The following is a 26,087-nucleotide window of genomic DNA, read 5'->3' as shown; positions in this document are numbered from 1 at the left end:
CTAGAGTTATCCATTGTGGAGCATAGTGGTATTATCTACATGGACATGAAGAGTGATATCTACGTGAATCATAAGAATCTAAGGGACATTTTCAGTAAGTTGGTTTGAGATTGTGACATCAGTGTTGGGTTCAATTAACCAAATGTTTTTGGTTTAGAAGTATGTGTTATCTTTAGGAGAAATAAAAGTCGTTGGCAATGCCGTTAGCAAATTGGAAGAGCTATGCTAAGAAGATTGGATGACACCATGGATTAAGTTTTGTGTTTAAGAGTCACAACTCAACCTGAGCATATATATAGTTAATAGTGTTTTGAAGTTGGAATCTATTTTGGACCAAGAGAGAGTAATACATGAGGATCAATTGGAATATGGATGTATGAAGTAGTCGATTTGATATGTTAGACTAAAAAAAAAATCTAGCAAGACATGTTGAGAAGTATTGTGTTACATTTTGGAATTAGTGAGGACAAGAGTTTGTCACCCAATGGATTCCAAAGTGGTCTTTGTGAGAAGCATATGGAGTGTCAGTGTGAAGAATAAGCTAGCACCCAGCTGTGATAGTTCATTGAGGTTGTTAAAAAGGAAAAGAGAAGAGGCCTAACAATTGGAAGAGTACTAGAGAGTTGGTTTGGGGATACTTGAGAGATAATTAGAGGGCCTATCAACATCTGGGGATCAGCGAGTATGCTATTTGGAGTAAAAGTTAACAGGTGTGCAAAGTCAAGAGGAATCTTTGTCAAGATGGTGGAACTACTCGAGAAAGTGGAGAAGATCCAATGGCAGTGTGCATTCCAGTGTCTTGATCATCATCTTCCGAATCTCGAGGATGAGTTTCATCTTAAGGGGGGTAGAATTGTAACACCCCAAATTTTGCACTTTTAGAAATAGAGTAAAAATGATTTATTTTGTAGTTTTGTGCTCATAAAAACATAGGTAAAAGAAAATTTTCTTTAAATTAAAATCCAACATAAGGGTAACAACATGTTTGCGCATACATGCCTTTGCATTGATACTTTTGTGATGAGTGGTTTGGAAAATAAATTCAAATCTCAATCTTTAAAATATTGCTTTCAAGTAGTGGTTTAAAAAGAATTTAAAAATTTGCAAAAACAAAAGTTAGATAAGATGCCTTGTTTTTAAAATCTAAAGGCTTGGAAAAGGTTTTAAGACACGTTAGGACGATGCCTCTCTTTCCGGGAATCTTTTCGACCTTTTTCGGGATTAAATTCATATTTCTTGGAGCTTTATCTTTTTCCTCGATCAATGCAAAAGTTTTTTTTGGGAGCTAAACCACTTTGGTTGTGTTCCTTATTCTTGCATCTATCCCCAGGAATTTTTCTAGTATTTTTCGGAGCTCAGAGATATTTTTCGAAGCCTAAATAGTAATTCCCGATTTTCTGTAATTATTTTAATTCCGAAAATCAATATTTATTAAAATATCTCGGATTTCCAAAATATCCAAACCCTACGTATATATATATGCCGGCGTAGCCCTCGATGCGAGGATTCCAGAAGTACAGCCCGTTTTTCGAGCCGCCACTCGTAGCCCCGCAGATCGGACGCCGAAGTTCTTCACAGCTAGGTTTCCGGCGAACCTTCGGCGAGCTTTTCCGGCCACCTCGGACATCTCCGGCGAAAACCGTCGTCACCACGAGGTAGATCTCGTCGTTCTCTACACCGTCTTGCCATCGTTTTCACCAATCCGTGGCCGTTCATCGTTTCCCTAACCACTTTTTTTTTTCTCCGGCGAGGAGCCACCATGGTTGACGGAGCTTTTTCGATCTTCGTCGTCCGGCGCTGCAGCATCTCCCCTGCGCCCCTACCGCGCGGACCATGCGCCCCACACCCCCAGCCGCGCCCCTTCGTGCGCCCCGCAGGCCCCGGCGAGCAGCCACGGCTGCTGTGCCGTTTGGCCAGCTTGCTGGCCACCCCGCGCGAGGTCCTGGGCCGCCGCAGCCTGGCGCGCCGCGCCGCCCGGCCGTCCGTGCCCTGTCCAGGTTCTCCCTCCCCTGCGTGAAGGACACTGCAGCAGCGACAGCCTCCCATGGCCATTGCTCTGTACGTAAGAGAAGCAAGGTAGAAGATGGAGTATTTACAAGATTGCCATCCGGTAATTATCATTGATCTTTAATCCTTCGCCGTTTCATCATTTTAGCTCCGTTTCGTCTCGTTCTCGTTGCGTTAGTTTCGTGTCGAAGCGCTCTACGCAGTAGCGCTAATGGTTTTCATGTCACATGATTTTTCATATATAGCTAAATATTAAATTGGTTAACATGCTTATAATTAGTTTTATAACTAGAAACAATATAGGTTTTATATCTCGGTGATTATACATAACCTGTTAATTTGATTAATCAGTAACTTCAGTATAGTCTTAGATTATAATTAGTTGAATGTTGCATATGTGTTAAGTATGAATAGATGCCCTCACATGATTTATGTTTTTAATTTATAGATGATTAAATGACTAAAAGTATATATATAATCTTTTATAATTATAAAATATGACGTATGCCAACATTAATGCCTTTTTAATTATGACTTGCTTGGATCAATTATGAGACATAATATAATTGTTCTATTAGTTGCTCTCACATGTTCTATATTTCTAAAGTAAAATTTAAATACTTTATATAATAAGAGATATGTTGATTAATAAAATATGATTAATTAGTGACATAAACATGTATGTCTTTAAATTGTAATTTGCCAAGTTTAAATGTGACATATATACTTTGAATATATATACCCTCATTTGTTATTATATTTCAATTTAATTTGCATAAATGATATCAAAATATTTATAATTGAGATATGATTAATTTATCTTAGTTTTTTAAATCTAATAACTTAAGTATAAAATGACTTAACTCAATTTTAGATATTCCCCTAAGATATCTTATACATGTTTTATGATCATTAAAATAGATAAAGCATATAGTTTTCTTTCCAACGTAAATCCTTCGATAGATGTTTCTGGTTTACCGTAGCTCCGATTAGTGTGCCTTTCGCGTGTGTGTGATCGTAGCAATGTGTAGATTAGATTTCGAATCTTTTCATTGATTGGCGTATTGTTCTAATCTAGTATGTTTGCTATGCATGCTTGTTCGGGTGCTTGTGTGGTGCTTTTCGGTCTTGTCCAGTCGGTGAGTTTTGCGTTGGTGATCTATAAGAAGTTGGAGATCAAGAAGAAGAAGAAGAAAACGTTGAAGATTAAAGCTTACCGAAGGATCGGTGTTTAAGGCAAGTATAGTTTGGATTTTCTTTCTGTGACCATGATCTTGAAACTTGATTAATGAATATGCTATAAATATAAAAGATGACTTGTTAGCAACAATAGGAGGGTTAAATTCCCTCTCCACAAGGTCCCATTTGTAAGTGATCATCCGGGACTTACAGTACAGCTGTGAGGGCTATATGGCTTTTGCTTTAGCTCAGTATGAGGTCTTTTTCTAGCCGGCTTAGAGGATACTGCGAGTTGGGTATAGGACAGCCTCTGTCCTGTTGAGCCTAGCTATGGAAGCGGCCTTTTTTTTGGAAGGGGGGTTCCTATATCCGATGACCCTGCGGCCCTTCCCGGTTAGATGGAACCTTTGAAAGGCTTCATAGTGAACCCTGCTGGCCTTCCTTTGTAGAGGGTTAAGAGGCTCGCGACCTCGGGCGAAAGGGCAATTCACGACTCACAGTGAAAGTGTACACCTCTGCGCAGAGTTTAATAAACTGATATATCAGCCGTGCTCACGGTCACGAGCGGCCAAGGGATTCTTACGCCAAAGATGAGCACTTGTTAAATCATGATTAACTGAGTTATTTTGAGCTATTTATTATTCAATTATACTTGATCATGTGGATATGGAATACACTACCTTGTTGCTATATTTGCGGAGTTCGACATGGACTCACCCTTGCAATTTCCCCCACACCTCAGGCTGGATGACAGTCTGTCAGAGACTTGAGAAGTTGGGCTTGTGGTCAACCAGTTAGTTGGATCCAGTGGAGTGAATTCTGCACCCGGTGATCAGAGTTGTCTATCCGTTGATTGCTTTCTAAGGTTATCTCCTTTGCTAAGTTCGCTATATACTAAGCATTGTGAATTGATACTGCCCCTTAATTTGTAGCTATATGTGAGGTTTGATTACTAGGGCTCACATATGGTGTGCATTCGGCTTTGTCCTTAAAACCGGGTGTTACACCTAAGATGCCAAATTCTAATACACTTGTTTCGGTCTAGTTTTGTTGAATTAAATATCTATTCAGAAAGGATTTAGTTGGAGCAATTTCTGAAATTTCCGAATTTGATGATCTTGTTCACGTTCAGAAATCTCGTCAAACTGTGCAGTTCCTATATATCATCATTTTACGGCATCTTAATGGTCTTAAGAAATTTTGTGACTGTTTCAATACCTTTGTTACCAAGATCACATATTTTTGGAGATACGATGGTTTTAAGTAGACTGTTTTTCAGTGATAAGGATCTGGACAGTTTTAGATGTATTCAATTTTTGGCCATCATAATGGAAGAATTTGAACTTTTGGTATAAACAAAATTTGTAGTAGTTTTCTTAAGCTTTCCAGATTGTTAAAGAACACATTTGTTGGATGAGTATATCTTCAGTTACAGATTTTATAATTTTCCTGTTCTATTTTGATCGTCAGAAAGGTTCAATTAAGTTCAGAGGTTACTTATGCCATGTTGGAGATCTCTTATGCTGATTCTTAATATAGAAAAGTTCTTGATAATGGAGTTTTCTATCATCTGAAAAATTGTGAGAATTTTTGGATGTTTGGCTAAAACTGTACAAAATAGAAAGGCAACAGTGCTGCTGTGATTAACCGAAGTGCATCGGTAGTGGCTTAAGATATGGGTTTAGGGTGTTCTTGTGCATATGTCATTGTTTGTATGATGGTGTTGGTATTGCGTATTTGATAAGGATCGACTCGCGGAAGGGTACGTGGTGGTGGATAGGATAAAACTAGAATCACTTGAAGATGACTGAACAAGATCAACTAGCTCAATCCTCATATCTTATCAATATCAACTCCCTCTCAAATCGTGGATTACATGGTTTATTTATACTAGGAGCATCCCTCCTAGTTGAGTGTGAACATAAGCATAAATAAAAGCAAGTAGAAGGTCATCTTAGTGGACTATTTCAGGAGTCTTCATTCATTCTCGCGCAGCAACCAATGGCCAGTGCAGTCTCCACCAAAATAGCCATAATTCCAAGCCCGGAAGTCTAAATGATGTACCGTTTGTTGTGTTTGAAACTAGCCTCGTATATCTTTCCAATGATATAGCATACGAATGCTGAAAACTTAGAAATTGATGCCAGCAAATCACAAAATATAACACTAATTATGCATGCTTCTCATGGCCTTATCAGTATTACTTGTGATCTGGTGGTATGTCGTTGAATTGTGCCCAGCTCTTTTGATAAATCATTGGTAAAGGAAAGTAAATGTGGTGCTATGGTCCACATGCTTTAGCTTTGTTGTTTGAATTGCCTCCACTAAATTTCAGTTTCTCACACTAGCTAGATAATCTGAAGTTGAAGTTATTTATTTACTTTGAAGTATCATACATCATACTTTTCATAGCTTGCGTGGTATCTATAAATTTTGATTTATGAAGTATGAAGTATGAAGTATGTGAAGTACATACACTATAGCATTGCATTTGCATTTTTCCGTTGAGATGCATTTGAAGATACTGTAGCTAGATTAGTGTGATAAGTGCCGGTACAATAGCGCACGTTGAAATGAGCAATGTGGTTGCAGCCCTCACTCCCTCTCCTTGGGACATATTTCTAGAAGTGAAGTCATGCATTGCATTACATCATTCGCATTTGCATCTTGATGTATATTTATATATACAAAAATCAAAGGAAATCAATAATACTCGTAGTGTTGGACCTATCAAAATATGCTCACTTAGTTTCGCTTTTACACCCATATACTCAGCAACTACAGTGGCTCAGAATTTCTTTACAGAGGGTGTGAGATTACATGGCATACCGGCCTGGTTCTATTGTTAGTGATAGAGACATTGTCTCCACCAGTAGATTCTGGCCGGAGTTGTTTCGCCTGACATCAGTGAAACTCAATATGACTTCAGTGTATCATCTTCAATCAAATGGGCAATCTGAAGTGGTTAATAAAGTCATCACCATGTAGCTCAGATGCTTACATGGGATAGACCCAAATAATGGATAAGATGGTTACCTTGGGAGGAATATTGTTATAATACATATCATACATCTACCCATACAACACCAATCAAATTCCTAGGAGAGCGCCCGTCGGTGAGCATGAGAGGGTGATGAGAGGGCAAGGGGGCCAGGTCGGCGTCGAGGGACCCTAAGGATCACTCGGGTCGATGATCTCTGTCGACAGCAGCCCAGTCTGTCCCTTCGCGTGGTGCTATTAATTGATCGAAACGGCAGTTGTGGTGCCCGGGGAGGAACACAGCACAATGGGGAGTAGGATCGTCATGTGGACTGCGACATGATCGCTGATCCTTTGGCTGGATGCTGGCATGGTGTCTCTCATTCTCGTTTTTGGAGTCTTCCTGAAGCGGAATCCGATGAGGACCTCGAGCCGGATTCGCCTACCTGGTATTCCATGCTCAGGCAGGCGGCCTTGGCTGGCTTCTCTGTGGCCGATCTTCAACAGGCCGATGCACAGCTATACAATGACGCGTTTCAAGCATAGGTCATACTACCCTAAATCTTCACATCACTATCGCTTCAAATAACCTCCTTCACTGTCAGATTTTGATCCGACAGTGGCACACCGGCAATAATGAAGGGGGCTCATCACTATCGGTTATAAAAAACTGACAGTGATGTGGTTTTCAGGAAATCCAAAAAACAGGCTGAAAAATAGGGATTTTTTTAAATTCAGGGAGAGGCCCCACTGGACCATCCCAAGGTCGCAAGTCACAAGTCACGTGATTTTTCGCGCAAAAAATGCTTGCTTTATGGCCACCGGCGCTCGAACCCCTGACCTCCTGCTTCACGTATTGGGCCCCTAACCACTGCACCTACAATCTGTTTGTGTCCAATTTATGTTCATCTAATTTTGAAATGAATATTTGGGACCCTAAATGATTTTAAATAAAAAAGTTATCAAATACAAAGTTTTATAACTTTTCGAGATCTACAACTTTTATTTTGGTAGTTTCTCTATCCGAGGTCATTTATAAAATTTGAATTTCAAATTTGAGAAATTCAAACGTAGTTTTTCATGACAAGATTATTTCAAATCAAAAAGTTGTCAACTACAAAGTTTTATAACTTTTTGAGATCTACAACTTTTGTTTTTGCTGTTTGTCCATCTGAGGTCGTTTAAAAAATTCAAATTTCAAATTTTAGGAAATTCAAACGTAGTTTTCCTGGACAAAATGATTTCAAATAAAAAAAGTTGTCTACTATAAAGTTTTATAACTTTTTGGGATCTACAACTTTTATTTTGGTAGTTTCTCCATCCGAGGTCGTTTCTAAAATTTGAATTTCAAATTTTAGAAATTCAAACGTAGTTTTCCTTGATAAGATGATTTCAAATCAAAAAGTTGTCAACTACGGAGTTTCATAACTTTCCGAGATCTATAACTTTTATTTTAGTCATTTGATCATTTATTCATCCGACATAATGGTAGTAACATTGTTCACAAATGTTACATATCCCTCTTATAGTTTATGAAACTATAAGAGAGAGGTAAATTTTGTAAACAATATTACTGTCACTTTATTGGATGAAAAATGACTAAAATAAAAGTTGTAGATCTTGATAAGTTCCATAACTTCTATGTTCATGATTTTTTCAGCTGAAATCATTTAGTGTTCCAAAATGATGTTTGAAGTTATCATTTTTTTAAATACAAAATTCAAATAGATAAAACACAGTCACATGAAAATATGAATAAAATAATAGCTGTAAGAACATAATAAATTGATAGAGCATGATTTTAGAAATTTTTAGGAAAAAAAATCATCAAATTTCAAGTTAGTATGAGGGAGAAAGACTAGTTACAAGTTTTAGCCAGAGATTAAAAAGAGAAATCAGAGTCCTTCAACAATTTCAAAATTAAATTTCAAATAGTATTTTGAAGTAGTAAATAATTTCAAATGAAAAGTTGTCAACTACAAAGTGGCATAGCTTTTCGAAATCTACAACTTTTGTTTTGAGCGTTTCTCCATCCGAGGTCGTTTGAAAAATTTAACTTTTAAAATTTAAAAATCAAACCTAATTTTCGTTAGATAGATGATTTCAAATGAAAATATTTGGATATCCAAATGATCTTAAATTAGAAAATTTGAACTACAAAGTTGTAGATCTCGTCGAGTACTACAATTTTGATATAAAGTTTGTCTTCATCGAACATCATATATGAAACTTATGAAGATATCACTGTCGGTTCAAGCCACGCAACGACAATGACAGTATCAGTGTCGGTTCTTGGTTAAAACCGGCAGTGATGACCCAATATCACTACCGGTTCTTGGCTAAAACTGACAGTGATATGAGCCGACAATGAAGACCCAGATATCAGAGTCAGTTGGTCCTATCACAGCCGGTTTTAGCAAAAAACTGGTAGTGATGGGCTATCACTGTCGGTTTCTTAAAATCCAGCAGTGATAAGGCCGACAGTGATATCCAAATCTGTAGTAGTGTCATGGTGATTTGCCCTCCAGCTTCTCTAGAAAGTTCTGTGGTGAAGGCTCGCATGATTATTGCTGCTTTGGTTGAGGGTCGTCGGAAAGCAGTGAAGCCCTGGACTGGTCCGCTGCTGCCACCACGTGTTTCACCACCGTTGACGTTTGTTGATTGTCTCCTTCGTGCACCTCCACTTCCCAGCGGGAGAAACGAAGGCAGTGTCAAGGGTCGCCGATGGCCGGAGGAGGAAAACGAATTTTTGATATGCAGGTGATTTGGAGTATGGCACAGTTTGATATGCAGGTGATGCTTATATATGATTGTGATAGCATAGTGATTTGGTATTGTTGCATGACATGCTCGTGTGAGGTGTTGTGCGGATTGACTTGAGTCAAGACGTGGACTTGGGCTCGGACGCAGTTTGCGTGCTTGTTCATGTTCAGTTGTTGATTGAGACAGAACGTGGTCGATCACGGACTAGAACTAGGTGGAGGGAGGAACTGAGGTTTCGAGACTAAGTTCAGGGAGGAACTGAGATCCTATAAGTCAAGGATGTCATGCGGGACGTTCGGGATAGAGAACAATGTACGTGAAGGCGATCACTCCATGAGACGTATATAGGAGATGTATGGGCTGTGGTGTGGTGTTGGTTCTGGCTGGTGCAGCTAGGACATTGAGATTGCAGCTTGGCTTGTGGATTGTATGTAGGCCATGTGTGTCAAGCGTGGTATGCCTCGTGTGTGTGTGGTATATGCAAGCCGAGTTGGACTTGGGAGATCAAGTCCGTTTGTGATTGGCCATGCTGGTTCCATGGTGATCGAGTAGGCAGGTGTTGGTGCCGTTGGCTCGACCGTGACTTGGTCTAGTTCGGTTTGGATGCATGAGCAATGTACGGCTGTGACTTGTTCTGTTTAGTGGATTAAGGGCCAAGTTGAGAGGTGCGGGAGGACATGCAGAACAGACTTGGTCCGGTTCTGTTTGGAACCTGGCTTGTGTCCAACGTGCTGGACACGTTCGTGCATGGCCGAGAAGGAGTTGGCTCGGTAGATAAAAGGAGCTTCGGTCTTGTGCGATGGCAGGAGAAGAGGCAGCGCAGGAGAGTTGTTTCTGGCGGCTGCTTTAGGGCTTAGGGGATTTTGTGGGGAATCCTTTTGTGGATGCTTGTGTGATGCATCTTGTAAACACATCTACGATTCAATAAAGATCAAGGTTTGGAAATTGATGTGTCGGTAATCTCATTCTTTCGCTCAGCTCTTTGATTTATGTAATGCCTAGCTTTTAGTTTTAGATTAATTTCGTATTTGCAAGTTTAGACTTGATTTGATTTATCTAAAACTGTGCTAGGGCTTTATGCTGTTTATCTGAGCAGTTTGATTGATTACACTTTATTAGATTTTGCTTAATCATGGGATTATGGCTTAAACAATTCTCGTCACTATCAGACACAGTGTGTTTGTTTATTTTATATGTCGAGCTCTAGACATCGGATTGAATTGATTCCAGCTGGGTTAGTTCAAGAATTTCATGTACTTTGATCTGTAAAATTTTGAGATCAATAGGAGCTATGGTGTTTTGTCGAGATTATTTTTAATAACAGTGCACACTTCTGTCCAGAATTGAAAACGAGCCTCAATTAGGTTTTGTGTACAGGGGGGAGTTTTAAAATTAGTTTTTGGCTTCCCCAATCATTCACCCCCCTCTGATTGTCTATCTAAGTGAGAATCGATCCTACAACAATACAGCCGTAGTTTGCAAATGCAAATATTCCAATTAGGGATCAACATTTGCCAGCAGTTCACTCAGCAGCAGTTGGGGATATGTCTACAGTGTCCGGGACATCTCATCACCAGCACATGGTGTTGGGCACGATCCCAAACTCCTCCGTTGTCGTTGACAAGGTGGTTCTGCCAGCTGACAAACTTAAAGGGAAGACGACAGTGGTTTCAGCAGGAGGAAACGGCCCCAAAAACAAAAATTATTGTCACAAGTGTTGCACTAAGGGACACGTCATGGCTGATTGCATTGCTATGCTTTCCTGTCAGATTTGCGAAGGAGATGATCATGTGGTGGCCAAGTGCCCGCAAAAGAGAATTCCGAAACCAGTTGCACATATGGTAGGATATGCTCATGACGATCTTGGTTTCTTTTATATCCCTCATGGTCCGATTCCGATGGCAAAAAAGGACAGTACCACAGCTTGGATTAAAGTGAAAGGAGGACATCTTTCAGAGGAGCAGCTTGTTGGTCACTTGCATAGGTTGGTGCCGACTCAAGTTAAGTGGGATCTACAACTACTGCCACCGGATACTTGGGCAGCCCTCTTCCATTGCAAAGCTGAGTTACGTCGAACGGTCAACTTTGTTACAGCTGATCTAAAAGATGGGATGTTTCTCAGGTTTGAAGATTATGAAGAAGAGGAGGATTTTGTCCACGAGCTTCCGAGCATTGGGATGCGAGTAACAAATCTGCCAAGAGTTTTATGGAAGTTTGAGGTTTTATGGGCGATTGGTTCTATATGTTTGGTGCAACACAAAAAATTGACACGGTGCCTACCCAAATGGATGAAAGATCTCCCTCAGGCAGTGGGTATCGGAGATGGCAATGATGGCAACGATGGAAATAATGGGAAGTCAAATAAGGAAGGCATGACGGAGGACAAAAGTGGCAAAAGAGTTAAATGTGACTTCAGGAACCTCGAAAACTTAAAATCTGGGTGGCAATACGTATAATCAAATCATGGAAGAAGACATATTGGACCTTGATGTGGATGACTTGCTTGCCGATTGGGATCCATCTGTTTTGGTGCAGCCTGTGCATGCCGGTTAGTACCTCCAATGGCTCAGGACATGCAGCAAAAGGTTGTACCTTAGACTGTGTACGTACAGATCGGCAACAGCAGCAGCGTTCCACCCGGTTCGGAGACAACGAGGGAGGGCGCTGCCCTGGCGCTCGGCCTAGATGGACCGCCTTCGGCCATAGCAGGGTCAGGATGGCCTCCTGCCAATGTCAGGGAGATGGAACTCGTTTTGGAGGGGCAACCTGAGGTAAAAGCAAGGTCGGGAATTATTCCAGGCAGCGATGCTACAATGACGAAGGCTCAAGGGTGGCGAGCATGGAGGGGCCACCTGCTGCCTATGCAGGGCCGGGACTTTGTCCTCGTAGCGACGTGATGATGGCGCCAAGCATGGGGGAGCCACTTGCGGCCAAAGCAGGGGTGGGACTTAGTCCTGGCAACGATGAATTGACGACGGCGACATCTGAAAAGTGGGGCTGGTGGACGAACAGCCAGTTCCTAATCCTCTCGTGGACAAAGCATTTGCTGAACTGCATAGCTCCAGGGATGTAGGGAGGGAACACTTGCCTGAGATTTTGGGAGGATCAGCTCTTCCTCCAGTCTCAAAGGCGACTCGTTCTCTTACCACTCCGAAACGGAGGAGCAAAAGGCATGTAGCATCTGTGGACAGGGATTCTTTAGAGCGAGCAGCAAGACTGGTGGCTAAGAAGAACCTTGATGAACAGGACGGTATGTATTACAACTAAGGATAAAATTAAGGCTGTAACAGATAAATTAAGAACATTGGCATTTCCTTGGGCACTAAGGATGAGGGGGTTCAATATTTTGTTGCTCCTATTGAGAAAGTTGAAAAAGATAGACTTATTGTCCTCCTGTTATAACTGGTGTGGATAGCCACTCTGACATAAGTTTAGATGATTCGGATTTAGACGTCTTACAGTTAAATAATTTATGTGGTGATTTAATGGATGATGCGGTGGATGAAGACAGTGGCGATTTTATAAATCGCGTTGACGCTGACATTCACAACACAACAAATCCAAAACAGAAAAAGGGTATTAGGTCTCGTAGAGGGTGAAATGCAAAAAACAAAAAGTCTTCCAATGATAGGGATTTTTTGGAATAGCAGAGGCCTTTGAGACCTGGCTATATTTACTTTCTTGCATGATTTATCTGTTGGGAAAGACCTAGATTTCATTGCCATTCTTGAAACTCACAGGAGAAAATTTTCGGATGATAATCTAAACAGGTCGGCACCTTGACCCCCCATAAGCCACTAGCACAAAGCCCTCTTCTCATCTTTCATTAGATTGTAGCTGGTGCCAGGAGGCTGACTTTCCTATTCCGCAGTGGACTCGCGTGAAAGTTTGATCTAATCTCTTGATTGGAAAGAATCATCCATGACTTCAGACCATCCTATGTTTTTCCCTTGATGTCTAGCAGGAAGCCAATCATGCTATCGAAGACATTCTTCTCTAGGTGCATGCAATTGATGGCATTGGCCATGTCCAGCTCCTTCAAGTACGGTAGGTACTTGAAGAAACCTGACTTCCTGAAAGGAATGATGATGGTAGGTGGTTCTTCTATCTTCTCCCGCTTTCTCTTCCATATCATGTTTCCCTCTTTTTCTTCTAACAAACTCGAACTCCATGTCGTTCACCATGGCAAACACCGGTTTCCTATACTTCTCTTGCACACCAATTCGACAGGTTGCGGCTTGTCCTTATTGTCAAAGTACTAATTCATCAGATTAGATCGGTACCTGCGCCCTCTATCGAGGAATAACCGATGCCTCATGTACACCATCTTATTATATCCCTTAAGGTAAGCGTAGTAGGTGCCGTGAAGGCAAACTACGCAGACGATCTACCCTTTGATCTGCCATGACAGTGAAAGTAGACTAGGTTAATCTACGATGGTGACAAAGACTATGGCTTTTAGAGTGAACTCCTTTATGGATGCATGCATTATCTCCAGGCTTTTATCCCATAGTATTCTTCATGTCCTCCACGAGTTGCTCCAGTAACACATCTATGTCAAAGATTGGTTGCTTCGGTCTAGAAATAAGCATGGTGAGTAGAACATACCTATGCTTCTGGCATAGCCACGGAGGTAGGTTGTAGATGGTAAGGATGATCGGCCAATTAACTGCAGTGCGAGTTACTAAGGTCACCGAATGGATTCAAACCATTGGCACTCAGTGCGAACCTAACATTCCTCAGCTCATCGCTGAAAGATCCCTTGTTTGGTTTTGGTAATTGAGTGACAACCTAGGTGGACTAATATGTGTTTATGTGAGAGACAATGGTGATTAGTCCACAGGTACACTAGTGTGAGCAACATATGCCATGGTGGTGAAAATGGCTTGGATTGGTTGCATGGCTCACACATGTGATGAAGGATCTCATTGCACATGAGACATGACATGGAGTCATGTGACTAGGTGGAGAAGATCAAGATCATGCTTGGCTTGATGGACCATTTGTAAGCGTTAAGGGCAAGTCGGAGGCTTTGAAGCGATAAACCACGTGGCGGGGAAGCTTGAGCACAAACTTGGCACTGATGGACCAAGGCAACGTTGAAGAGCAACTAAGGTCAAGATCGTTGAACCAATAAGGTCACATGATGATATAAAGTGGATCATATCATTTGTTGGGCGAGGTTGGTGCTTGTGTAGCATCAACATTGGAGGAGATGAAATTGAATGCGCATGGCAAAGGTATATTTGTAGGGCATTTTATTTCACCAGTCAAAGGTTGTGTAGATAGTACATGATCGGGTTTAGGATAGCTGGTCGTACTATCAAGAGGGGCAAACATGTTTGCAAGTCGGTCATCTAATGCCACTCGAGTTATCTAACATTGCATGCGTTGCTAGGATCGAGTGCCGTGGTCAATAGAGTGCTAACCCTTGAAAAGTCTTTGGAAAATGCTTGCACACGTGCACATATGTTGGGACACAATGGTGTTAGCACATGGAAGCAAGGGTGATGAAGTTGGGCTTGAAAAAGATGAAAAATGAGCTCAGGACATTGGTGTGCAATGGTCCTGAGGCTAAGTTCGGAGCTCAGGACTCCAACTCTGGACTCAGTCCGAAGCTAGGCTCAGGACTATGTCCTCTAAGTTCGAAGGTGCCCTTTTACATTGTATTGGAGGGGTCAAGACTATATGATTGTCTGGTCCGGAGCTAAGGGCTCAGTTTGGAGAATTTTGGTGCTCTCGGGAGCTCTCTGGAGTGCTCCAGACCCTTACAAGCATTGGACCAGACCCTCGGTCCGAAGGTGGTTGAGTGAGTGCGAAGTAGCCATTGGAATCCAACAGTCGACTTCAAATGGTCGGGGACACATGGCGGCAATCGATGCTCCAAACCCTACTGTTCATGGTCTAGACCGTTGGTTCAGAGCTTCGGTCTGAAGCCTCCATGGCTATGTTTTGAGCAATGGCTCTATTTGGCCTTTGGGCTACAAATATAGGTCGTGCTCGGCCATGGCTAAGGCTGAGCACCTTGGTGGCCTTAGTGTCCATGCTTGAGTGTGCTTGGGAGCCCTCTAACTCACTTGTGCCTACAAGAGTGTGAATCGATCATGAGTGAGTGATTCTAGTGCATTGCATTGCGAGAATGCATCAAGCGGCACTAGGTGTTCGAGTTGGAAGCCAGCGGTGCTTGTTACTCTGGGAGGTTGCCACCTCTTAGATGTCTTGGTGGCCTGATCTCCGTCAAAGCACGCAAAGAAGATCGTGCGGTGCTCCGGAGAAGTGATTGTGAGGGGTGTTGTGCTCGCCCCGCGGGTGCCACGAAGAGCAACTCTAGTAGAACGAGACACGAAGGGCGACAAGTGGTGTGGCTATGTCAAAGCTTGTGGTAAGCACTCCATGTGGGAGAGTGTGACTTGCAGGTCACCACTAGCAAGAGGACCAGTGGCGACCTTGGAGCTTGTCTCAACAGGGACGAGATTGTTGGTAAACAGGTGAACCACGGAATAAAAATCACCGTGTTAACATTGTTCTTCCTATTGGTTTGCAATCCCCTTGCACATGGCTGTATTTTTACATTTATATACTTTGTGCTTGTGTAGTTGCTCTTGTAACTAGTTTAGCTTTAGTAGCTTGCTAGTTGCTACCTTGCTTCTGTAGCATAGAAGTAGCTCCCTTGCATAACTAGTTGGCTTGAGTAGCCTTGCTAGTTACATTTCTTAGTTTGTTTGGCTTGAGTAGCCTTGTTATTGAGCATTGCTAGTGAGCTTAGGTTTTCTACTTTTGCTTACTAGTTTGCGTAGGAGCTCTCTCGTTGCTTGAAGTACTAGTTGCATAGGTTTCTATGACTTTGCCTCTAGAATAGTTTAGGTGAGCTCTAGCTAGCCCGGTACCTTAGGTGCTTAATTAGGACCTTTTATAAGACACTTGAGAACTTAGATAGATGGGTGTAGTTTTGGCTAGACCATTAGTTTTAATTCCGTATTTATCTCAGTTGGCCAACACGATTAATTTTTAGAAAGGACTATTCACCCCCTCTAGTCCGCCATCTTGATCCTACAAGTCGTATCAGAGCTAGGTCTCTCATTTGTAGTCTTCATAGACCCTAGAGGAAGGAGAACCTTCAGGCTAGATGTTGATTGTGACACACACTATGCATGGCGGAAACACCATATGCTTGATCATTTCTGTTAGATGGGTCCCAAAGCGTGGTGGATCATTGTTGTTGGTTTTACTCGTGATGCTTTGGATGAGAGTAATCTAACCCAAGCATAAGAGGATTGCTTACAACTTGATGCACATGCTCTTTATTATCTAATGTGTGCTTTGCATGAACATGTGTTTAGACAAGTGTGGGATATGGAGACTGGCCATGATATGTGGACGACACTCCAACCTCTCTTCGGTGACTACTCCACGTGAGATGATGGCAAATTCAAGGAGGATAATCCAAAGGAAAGTGAGCAAGAGGATGTTGAGCATGACCACAACTTGGTGATTTGTGGAATATTGCTCCACCTCACGGTCTAGGATGATGATGATTCTACCACAAGTTCACTTGACGAGATTGATGGTGGTGCGTCAAGTGATGCACATAATGATTCTATTCCATGCTCACTTGATGATGATGATGATGATGGCCATGACAGTGATGTCTCTAGAAGCTCACCAACATGACCACATTGCTTCATGTCACAAGGTGACACCAAGGTAACTAATTCTAATGTGGTTGATCATGTTGATCCATGTGTTGAGCTTGTTAGTGGACTTACTAGAGCCTTAGAAAATGAGATGGCAAAAACAAATGAATTTGAAAAATGAAAACTCATTTCTAAAGAATGCATGTGAACAACAAAATCATCTACTTTATGTCATTAGTTGTTCACATGAGGAGCTAAAATTGAATCATGAGGAGCTTAGTGTTTGTCATGATAATGGTAGGTGGTTCTTCCATCTTCTCCCGCTTTCTCTTTCTTATCATGTTCCCCTCTTTTTATTCTTGCAAACTCGACCTCCATGTCCTTCACCATGCCAAACACCGGTTTCCAATACTTCTCTTGCACACCAATTCGGCAGGTTGCGGCTTGTCCTTATTGTCAAAGTACTAATTCATCATACTAGATCGGTACCTGCGCCCTCTATCGAGGAATCACCTATGCCTCATGTACACCATCTTATTATATCCGTTAAGGTAAGCATAGTAGGTGCCATGAAGGCAAACTACGCAGACAATCTACCCTTTGATCTGCCATGATAGTGAAAGTAGACTAGGGTAATGTACGATGGTGACAACGATTATGGCTTTTAGAGTGAACTCCTTTATGGATGCATGCATTATGTCCAGTCCTTTATCCCATGGTATTCTTCATGTCCTCCAGTAACACATCTATATCAAAGATCGGCTACTTCGGTCTAGAAATAAGGATGGTGAGTAGAACATACATGCGCTTCTGACACAGCCACAGAGGTAGGTTGTAGATGGTAAGGATGATCAGCTAAGTGTAGTGTGAGCTACTGAGGTCACCGAATGGATTCAAACCGTTGGTACTCGGTATGAACCTAATGTTCCTCGCCTCATGGCAAAACTCAAGGAATGTGGCATCGAAATGCTTCCACTATAGGGCATCGACAGGGTGTCACAGCTTGCCCTCGTCCTTTGTGCGATCAACAGATGCATGCTAGGACATCAAGTTTACATCCTTGGGGTTCCGAATATACAACACAGGTGATCGATCATGGGTGGATACCACATCGACAGGGAAAGAATTCTTCTCTATGTGCAACCTTCTTCATCCTCCTCTTGAGATGAGATATTCTTCGCACTACTCTTCTTGACAGCCTTCTTGTTTGGCCCAACCAAGGCTCCGTCTTTGTATCAACACATGCTGTAGTGCGGACAGCTCTCCATGCTCACAAACTGGCTTTCACTACAAGAAATAGGTCTATACATGATGGTTCACTGGTGACCTAAGAAAACATCATAGAATTATACTGTCTGTGACGGTTAATTCCACAGGTGATTTATCTATGACAACTGGTTTAGTTATCGTCATGGTTGGACATCACAGAACATTTTTGCTTCCCTCTCCCTCCCAGAGGCCAGCCCAGTAGCGACGAGGCCCAAAACCACTCCCATGGCCAGCTGATCCCTCCCCGGTTCTCAATTCCTCTCTCTAGTTCCCGCACCAACCCATTACCCATACGCACTCGGCCATTCTATTCTCCATCCCAAATTCCAAACCCTAACCTTTCCTTCCTCACCCAGCGACGGCGTGAGTAGGCGGCACAGGGCAGCGCATCCGCAACCGCGCAAGCAGAGGGTGTGGGCAGCAGCGCGCACCAGCGAGGAGGAAGCTGCGCGGCGCGGCACATCCGCGACCACGCGAGCAGGGGTTGCGGGCGGCAGTGCGCACCAGCGACGAGGAGGCGGCGAGGAGCGAGCGACGCACATGGCAGCGAGGAGGGAGTGGCGCGCACGGCGGCTGGGCAGACAGGGAGCGCTGGAGCGGCACTCGTGGGCGGCCCCAGCGAGCGGGAGCGGCACGATGGCAGCACCATGACAGTGGTGAGCCGGGAGTGGCGCGATGAATCCTCTCCACCTGCGTCAGATCCATTCTCCATGTGCTGTGGTACTTTAGGTCACATAAAATTAGTCAACCTTACAATTTCCATAGCTATGATCTATATCAAGATGTGTTCAAACTTCAAAGTATTTTTCTCCATTTGCACTGACAGGTGAAAGCTTGGTCTGAGCTTCTGAATGCTTCTCGGTTGATTTTAGTGTGTGCGTTCATCTCTGCAGCACCAGTGCACCACTCTTACGTGCTACTCTGAGTCCAATCTACATTAGCTTTCCTCCCTTTATGTACATGCATGGTTACCTGAATGAATTAACATCCACAGATACTGCCAGGAGGCTTTCCCTGTGATTAACTTGTAGCAATGATTCAGTTTGATTTGTATTCGTTAAGCAATAATGCCAGGAGGCTTTCCCTGTGAAGTCTGAGAAATGAAATCCTTAGTAAGAAAGAAGAACTGCCCCCCCCCCCCCCCCCCCATTCAATTGGTTCTGCATGTGGTTATTTGATTCTTAGCCTGGGATTTCCTTGTGCAGCCAATAGCAGCAAGGTTGATTAACATGTTTCTGAAGATTAATGCAAATATGAAGATTGGTTGCCATTGCCACGCTGAGTCTATCTTGTCTGAAGGTATAGAAAATTCAGTCATTCACCCTTCAGCTCTACGACAATACTATATATATATATATATATATATATATATATATATATATATATAGAATAACAATTTGACAAGTGTATGTATAAGTTGGTACTGTACAGTCAAATAATTTTCTCTCTGTTTATACATTAGCTTTCCAATCCAACAAGGGATGATATATGCAAGTCAGCCAACACCTCAGTCCATTACTGTATAAGTGTATATATCAAATTTAATCTACAAGCTGAATTTACAAGGGCTAGATGTGTGGGTTGGACATATTGTAGCTCTACTTGTTTGCTCTCAAATTTAATCTACAAGCTGTTTCTATCATATTTAGATTCTCATGCTCTACTTGTTGGCCTCTCAAAAATATATGCATTGAACTAGTTAACTAGTTTCAAAGCTTCATAATAAATAGATGACATTTCTTTTTAGAATCTTTGCTAGCAAAACTGACTTATATTCATTTGATTTTCAGGTAGCACATCTTAAGGACAGCAAGCTAACTAAAGTGCTCGTAGATACTAAAGTTTAGTTATTTTAGACTCCCTAGAGATCAACTCTTTAAGTTCAAACTTAGTTGTTGTGATAGTCAAACTAAATGGTTGTGAGCTAGGCCAATTTGTAGTTTGATGTTCAGTGTGACTGTTGTGGAGATGCTAATATATGAATGAATCAATGTTTGTTTTTATGATTGGTGTATCTTATGAGCTATGATGCATGTTAATGCAGTGATGATTTGGCACTAATTTGTGATGTTCCATTTCGTCACTATGGTTTGGATCTGGGCTTGGATATGGGCTGGTTATAAGAGACTGGCAACTAATCCATGACGACCACAAATACCAATCTGTGACGGCTCAATTTGGTCCAGCAAATGTATGACGCGAGATACATGACGGTTTTTTTTTATCGTCATGGCCAGTTAACCGTGACGCGTTTTTGACTGTCTGTGACCAAAGTAATCCATCATGTATAACCACAATTCTTGTAGTGTTCCCTGGTACAATATACAGTGGTTAGGGCAAGCAAGGAACTTTTGAAGACTTAGCGGCACTGGCCGGATCAGCTTCTTCGCCTAATAGTTATTGGTGGGCACTTTGTTATCCATTGGAAGCATGGAACCAATGATACATAATAGCTCATTGAAGCTAGTGTTGGACCATCCAAAACGAGCCTTCAGCAGCATCTAGAGATCAAAACGCAGTGTCATCCATTGCTTCGGACAGTACCGATAAAGTGAATCCTTTGTCGCTTGCTTCATATCTTTGAAGTTCCCTAGCCACCTTGGCCCGCAAACAGAAGGTCATCATTGTCAAGGCAGTTGGTGAATTCCTCAAAAACCTCAGTGTCCTTGGGGTACTCCAAGTCTGGCTCACCATGATCCTCATCACCATTACCCCACATCAGCCATGTCTTTGACAAATCATCTATCATGATGAAATCGTTCTCACCAGCAACGTTGTGCCCGGCTAATGATGATGAGGCTCTTCCTCCATGTTCTACATTCACCATTGATGATGAGTTTCCTCCGCATGCACCGCCACTCACATCCTTCGCCGTGAAACATCCAGACCCTGTATCCCTTGACAAAACCCCACTTGACCATGTCAGATTGCACCTCGCCACCTTCTAGCAACCAGACTCACTTGTTCTTGTAATCTCATACTCAAAGCATGCTTTCGAGCAATGTCAACAAACATTTTCACCTGATCTATGTTGGGTTGTCATAGCCTCGATATCTTGTACATCCATTCTGACTTTTCCATGCAAGTTAACCATGTATGTTGTGAACAAAACATAGTATAGTAGTATTACAAAGAAATTTAAACAAATGAAGAACCAGATCTGTTTTGTCTCTCCTCCACCGTATCTAGTTACAAATCTCGATCTAGATCACCCAAAACATGAAAAAGAGAGCAGAATAAGGATGTGAGAGCACATAGCAACTTCCTATGGTGTCATCCTTCAAGGAATCGAACCCCAGCAAAATGAAAGGGGGAGCTCATGGTGGAAGAAGATGGGGGTGGTTGGGGGCTAGTTTTATAGCCTAGGATTCATAGAGGCGGGCATCCTAAGGATTACCATCTCCATTAATATACCATTAATGGAGGCGTACCATTAATGGAGGCGGTCACTTTAGCAGCGCCACCTCCGTTAACCGATTAGCAGAGGCATCCTTTTTAAGGAGTCTGCCTCCATTAATGTACTATTAACGGAGGCGGTCTGCTTAGGACGGTCACCTCGATTAATATATTAACAGAGGCATTTGCCGTAAGGCATCCACCACCATTAAAGGACTATTAATGGAGGCTATTGTCTTATACTAGATGCCTCTATTAACCATTAACGGAGGCGGCCGCTTAGCAGCGAGGCCTGGTGACGATTGTGTCCCCCTCCGTTAATCTTAGCCTACTACCTCGTAAAATCTTTTGGTGCGCACATGTCTTTACATACATAAGTATACGTAGAGATCCATACATAAATATGCATACATATAAATATATGAATATATGGAGGGAGCCTTTCTTCTGCCATTGTATTATTGCCCGAGTACGATTTTTGTCATCAAACTCGTATGGTTACATATAAAAAACAGAATTAAAACTATTGTTACATATAAAAAAGAGAGTAAAAGTATGGTTACATATAAAAAACAGAATTAACTCATTTGACACACATTTTAAAAAAATACCTATCTGTTTTTGCTCTTTTTAGGGTTATTTGGTTCTTACTTGTTACTCTTTCTTGTGTTAGTTTTGTCAGACAATGTTATGACCATTATCTATCTTAGATATGTGTCGAATATTATATACAGGTTTGGTTACGCTAGGATTCTGAGTAGTATTTGGCAGTATAGGGTAGATTTGGAGTTGGACTATCTAACCCGGCCTCCTTATAAATATGAGAGGAGGGCTTTTGTTGTAACCATGACTACATAGCGACAAGTTCGCGTGAGGGCGGCGGCATGTTGCTGCGATCTTCGAGTGACCAGTGTTGCTGGTATTGGTAGGAGCGCCCATAGTCATGCCCCAGGGATGTAGGCTTCGGCTGAACCTCGTTAACAAGTATCATGCCTCTAGTGCCATCTGTGATCTTGCATCATGTTCATCTCGGTAGATCTAAACAACGCTTTCGCATGGAGATTAGCAGACAATTTGGCGTTGTGGAGGCTAATTTCTAACAATTGATATCTAGAGCTATGGTTAGATTAGATCTGGAGGCTCTGCGGAAGATCATCTAAAGGCTTGAGGATTATGCATATATATAAGGCGTCGTTGCAGCATACGGGTTGTACGAAGCGGATACAATGCAAGGTGGAGCATAGTTGTGACCAGGATGCATTGACAGCATGCATATACAGTCATGGCGGGTCAACGGCAGGGTTGATGGCGGCTAGATTTCTAGCCGGATATTGTCGTCAAGGAAGCAGCTACAGGTTTGCGACGCGTGGGCGAAGTCTTCAGGACAACATGGATGCACGTTTTTGGTACGTGCGGTGGTGCAGTGTTAGCCCGTAATTAAATCGGTGTAGCACATCTGGATGGCACATGGTACACGGAGGAGGGGGAGTCGCAGCGAGGAAGATTGGTACAGCACGAGAATTGGAGCCCAGAGCAATAACATACATGTTGAACGGTTCATGGCCGGCCTGGTAGGTACGTGCGGGAGCAGGACTCGTGACCTGATTGGTCACGGCTGAGCGTGGTGGCGAATCTTCATTTGCTGGAGCCTCAGGTGTGGCCGTGTGGGCAAAGGGCAATGATGCTGGTACGGTGTAGCAGTAGCTAGTGCAGCACGGAGTAGCTAGGGCTTGATTGTGTGCAAGATTGAGAAGAGAAAAGAAACGGAAAAGGCAAGTTACGGTGGCAGTTTGCATGCTGCTGGTGGTGGATGCCACGTAATATGCATGTATGGTGCTACCTGCATGTGTCAGTACTGTCCATATTTTATTTTCTTTCTCAAGCAGAGATATTGTGTGAACCAGTGGTCTATGGAGGATGTTTCTCAACGTCATCAAAAAGGGTTCAGCATCCAGACTCCATAGCTGCTGTATTAGACGATCAAAACCGTGTTGATATACTCCAGAGCATCCTCTCCTCTATCTAAAGCGTGGCACACTACGCATTTCTTGCTACATGTGTATTCATTGTTTTTAATTTACAACCGTAGAAAGCAACCATTTGTGGTTGTGTGTTGCATATGCCGGCCAGTTTCCAGCACCATTGCCTGTTCAGTTTTGGAAATTGATCGGTCCACACACGGCATTAGCTGTCACGCCCCTATTGGTTATATTTATATTACCACATCGAATATGTTTTCCTTTCCCGGCTTGTTTGTGTACAGTACAGTATATAGGAATGAAATACAGCAGCTTGTAGGCAACAAAAAGAATCATCTTATTGAGTTCACATCAAACAGATGCTTGCGTTACACTGCTTAATGTTTGCAGCAGCATTCCCATTTAGCATCCGGTCTCTCAATACAGTAGCTTTTCTTGCGTTTAAAGCCGTTTGCCTCGCACATGTTCTGGCAGTCATAAGTCAGACAGAATCTGTTATTGTAGGGGTAGCACGTATCGGGCTTTCGCTTTGCCATTGGAGGCGACAACGTCTCAGACAAACTACGTGGTTGCGATGACAGCACTGATGGCGGTGGCGGAGGTGACCAATGGTGATGATGGTGCGACATCTCACACAAACGGCGTGGTGGTGACGATGACGGCACGGGTGGGGGAGGCGGTGACCTGTGGTGATGATGGTGTGATGTCTCCAACAAGCTGCGTGGTGGTGAGGAAGGCATTGGCGGCGGTGGTGGCGAACTGTGGTGATGATGGTGCGCCACCTTAGACAAATTGAGTGGGGGTGACAACGACACCGCCGGCGGTGGTGGTGACTTGTGGTGATGATTGTGTGACACCTCAGACAAACTGCGTGGTGGGGATGTCGGCACCGGCAGAGGCGGAGGTGACCTGTGATGATGATGGTGCGACATCTCTAACAAACTGTGTGGTGGTGTTCTACGTGGACGCGGTGGTGGCCTAGGCCTGTGGGGATGAGGGCGGCGTGCCCGGGCCTGGTCTTGGGCTACACATGCAAACAACCAATACAAAATAGTCAAAATATGTTGATTTATATTCCCTCTGTTTCAATTAATTATGGCTTCCTCAAATTTCTCTAATTTTACCAAGTTTACAAAAAAATGTACCAACATCTAAAATATCAAATCAACATATTTTTCGATGGTATAGTTATTTGAACTTGTGCGTGTTAATATGTTTTCCATAAACTTGGTCAAAGTTAATAGTTTGACTCAGCACAAAGCCAAAGTAAACCATTATTGTCAACCGAGGGAGTAATATGTAACAATGCACAGTAGAAGTAATGATCTCCATATACATATACATATATACCTTGGCATGATGAAGAGGTTGAACAAATGACCACAAGTATCAGCAGAAAAGTACATGTCAGCTGTACATTCCTCGTCCTCTCGCATTTGGAGACTGCCATGAGATGGGTGGACAATATTACTGTCTCCTTTCTCTCTCTTTGTTTTTCTTGCTTTAGTTTCTTGAGTGACGAGGTGAGGTGCAGTTTGCATCTGTATTTGTGTTTCTGTATCACTGTGCAAGTGTTTATATAGAAAACAAAAAAACCTTAAGAAGGTGTCATTATGAAAATTTATCTATTTCTACATTAATGCTTCTATCAATCTATCTATCTATCTATCTATCTATCTATCTATCTATCTATCTACTATTGTTGTGTCTGTCTGCTAATCTTTCTACCTACCTACCTACCTACCTATCTATCTATCTATCTATCTATCTATCTATCTATCTATCTATCTATCTGTCTATCTATCTATCTATCTATCTATCTATCTATCTATCTGTAGGTCTTTTCCGTCTGTCTATTTATCTATCTGTCTATCAATCTATCAAGACATGCTAAGGCGTGCACTTTGCATCTATATTTGTTTTTCTGTATCACTATACAAGGGGTTGTATGGAAAACAAAAAAAACTTAAGTAGGAGTCATTATGAAAATTTATCAATTTCTACATTAATGCTTCTATCTATCTATCTATCTATCTATCTATCTATCTATCTATCTATCTATCTATCTATCTATCTATCTATCTATCTATCTATCCATCCATCTATCTATCCATCTATCTATCTATCTATCTATCTATCTATCTATCTATCTATCTATGTCTGTCTATTTATCAATCTATCCATCTATCTATCTACTATCATTGTTTCTGTCGGCTGATCTTTCTACCCACCTACCTATCTATCTATCTATCTATCTATCTATCTATCTATCTATCTATCTATCTATCTATCTATCTATCTATATGTCTATCTGTCTATCTGTCTATTTGTCTGTCTGTCTATCTGTCTGTCTGTCTATCTATCTATCTATCTATCTATCTATCTGTAGGTCTTTCTGTCTATCTATTTATCTATCTGTCTATCTATTTATCTATCTGTCTATCAATCTATCAAGACATGCTAAGGCGTCGACCGTCTGATTGATGCCGTATAGTCAGTCGTGGCCACGCCTAATTGTATTGCCTCCCCACAGCCTGCCACAACCCCATGGGAAGTAGGGCGACGGAAGGAACCACACATTTTCTCTATCTCGTGTAGATTTTTACTGTGAAAAAAATATGCCACGAAACATGTGAATATTTGATGACATACTTTTAATATGTGAAGAAACATGACATGTACAAAATAACAGACACGATCTGAATGGTTTCCGCACAAATGTATGATGTTTATCGTTGATTATTTATTAGAGTTATATTATTCCCCATCAGGCTCTTTGGTCAAGCTTCTCAAGGCTTGGGCTTCACCTATTAATACACAGTTCATGTCACTATTCATGGAGCTTGTTTTTTCAATCTCCTTCTCAACAAGCCAGTGAAAC

At 42.1% G+C, this 26,087-nt stretch overlaps 1 protein-coding gene and 1 long non-coding RNA gene across 4 annotated transcripts; one reads left to right on the top strand and one right to left on the bottom strand.

Annotated features, from left to right (window-relative positions):
• Positions 1 to 9,685: 9,685 nt before the first annotated feature.
• LOC136486905 (uncharacterized) lies at positions 9,686 to 19,892 on the top strand. Of its 3 annotated transcripts, XR_010767034.1 has the most exons (5): positions 9,686 to 16,632; positions 18,188 to 18,551; positions 18,658 to 18,943; positions 19,037 to 19,130; positions 19,622 to 19,892. It is a non-coding gene; the product is annotated as an uncharacterized lncRNA (long non-coding RNA). The 3 variants fall into 3 exon arrangements; XR_010767033.1 differs by lacking the exon at positions 18,188 to 18,551; XR_010767032.1 differs by having other exon boundaries at positions 18,188 to 18,943.
• Positions 19,893 to 23,583: 3,691 nt separating this feature from the next.
• LOC136487430 (extensin-2-like) lies at positions 23,584 to 24,656 on the bottom strand. Its single transcript, XM_066484575.1, has 2 exons — positions 24,557 to 24,656; positions 23,584 to 24,230 (listed from the first exon to the last, which is right to left on the bottom strand). Exons 1-2 carry the CDS (start codon positions 24,654 to 24,656, stop codon positions 23,584 to 23,586), a joined length of 747 nt encoding a protein of 248 aa, XP_066340672.1.
• Between the last annotated feature and the right edge of the window lie 1,431 nt (positions 24,657 to 26,087).

This window comes from Miscanthus floridulus, chromosome 10, assembly GCF_019320115.1.
Source record: "Miscanthus floridulus cultivar M001 chromosome 10, ASM1932011v1, whole genome shotgun sequence".
Taxonomy (NCBI): domain Eukaryota; kingdom Viridiplantae; phylum Streptophyta; class Magnoliopsida; order Poales; family Poaceae; genus Miscanthus; species Miscanthus floridulus.
The sequence above is the reverse complement of the archived record's forward strand: the minus strand, read 5'-3'. Positions and strand labels throughout refer to the sequence as shown.

Bases quoted from the DNA above. Each gene is read 5' to 3' on its own strand.
- LOC136487430 (XM_066484575.1), bottom strand. From the start codon at position 24,656: ATGGCAGTCTCCAAATGCGAGAGGACGAGGAATGTACAGCTGACATGT. The intron at 24,231-24,556 runs GTATATATGTAT...TTGCATGTGTAG, and splicing joins AACCTCTTCATCATGCCAAG to CCCAAGACCAGGCCCGGGCA.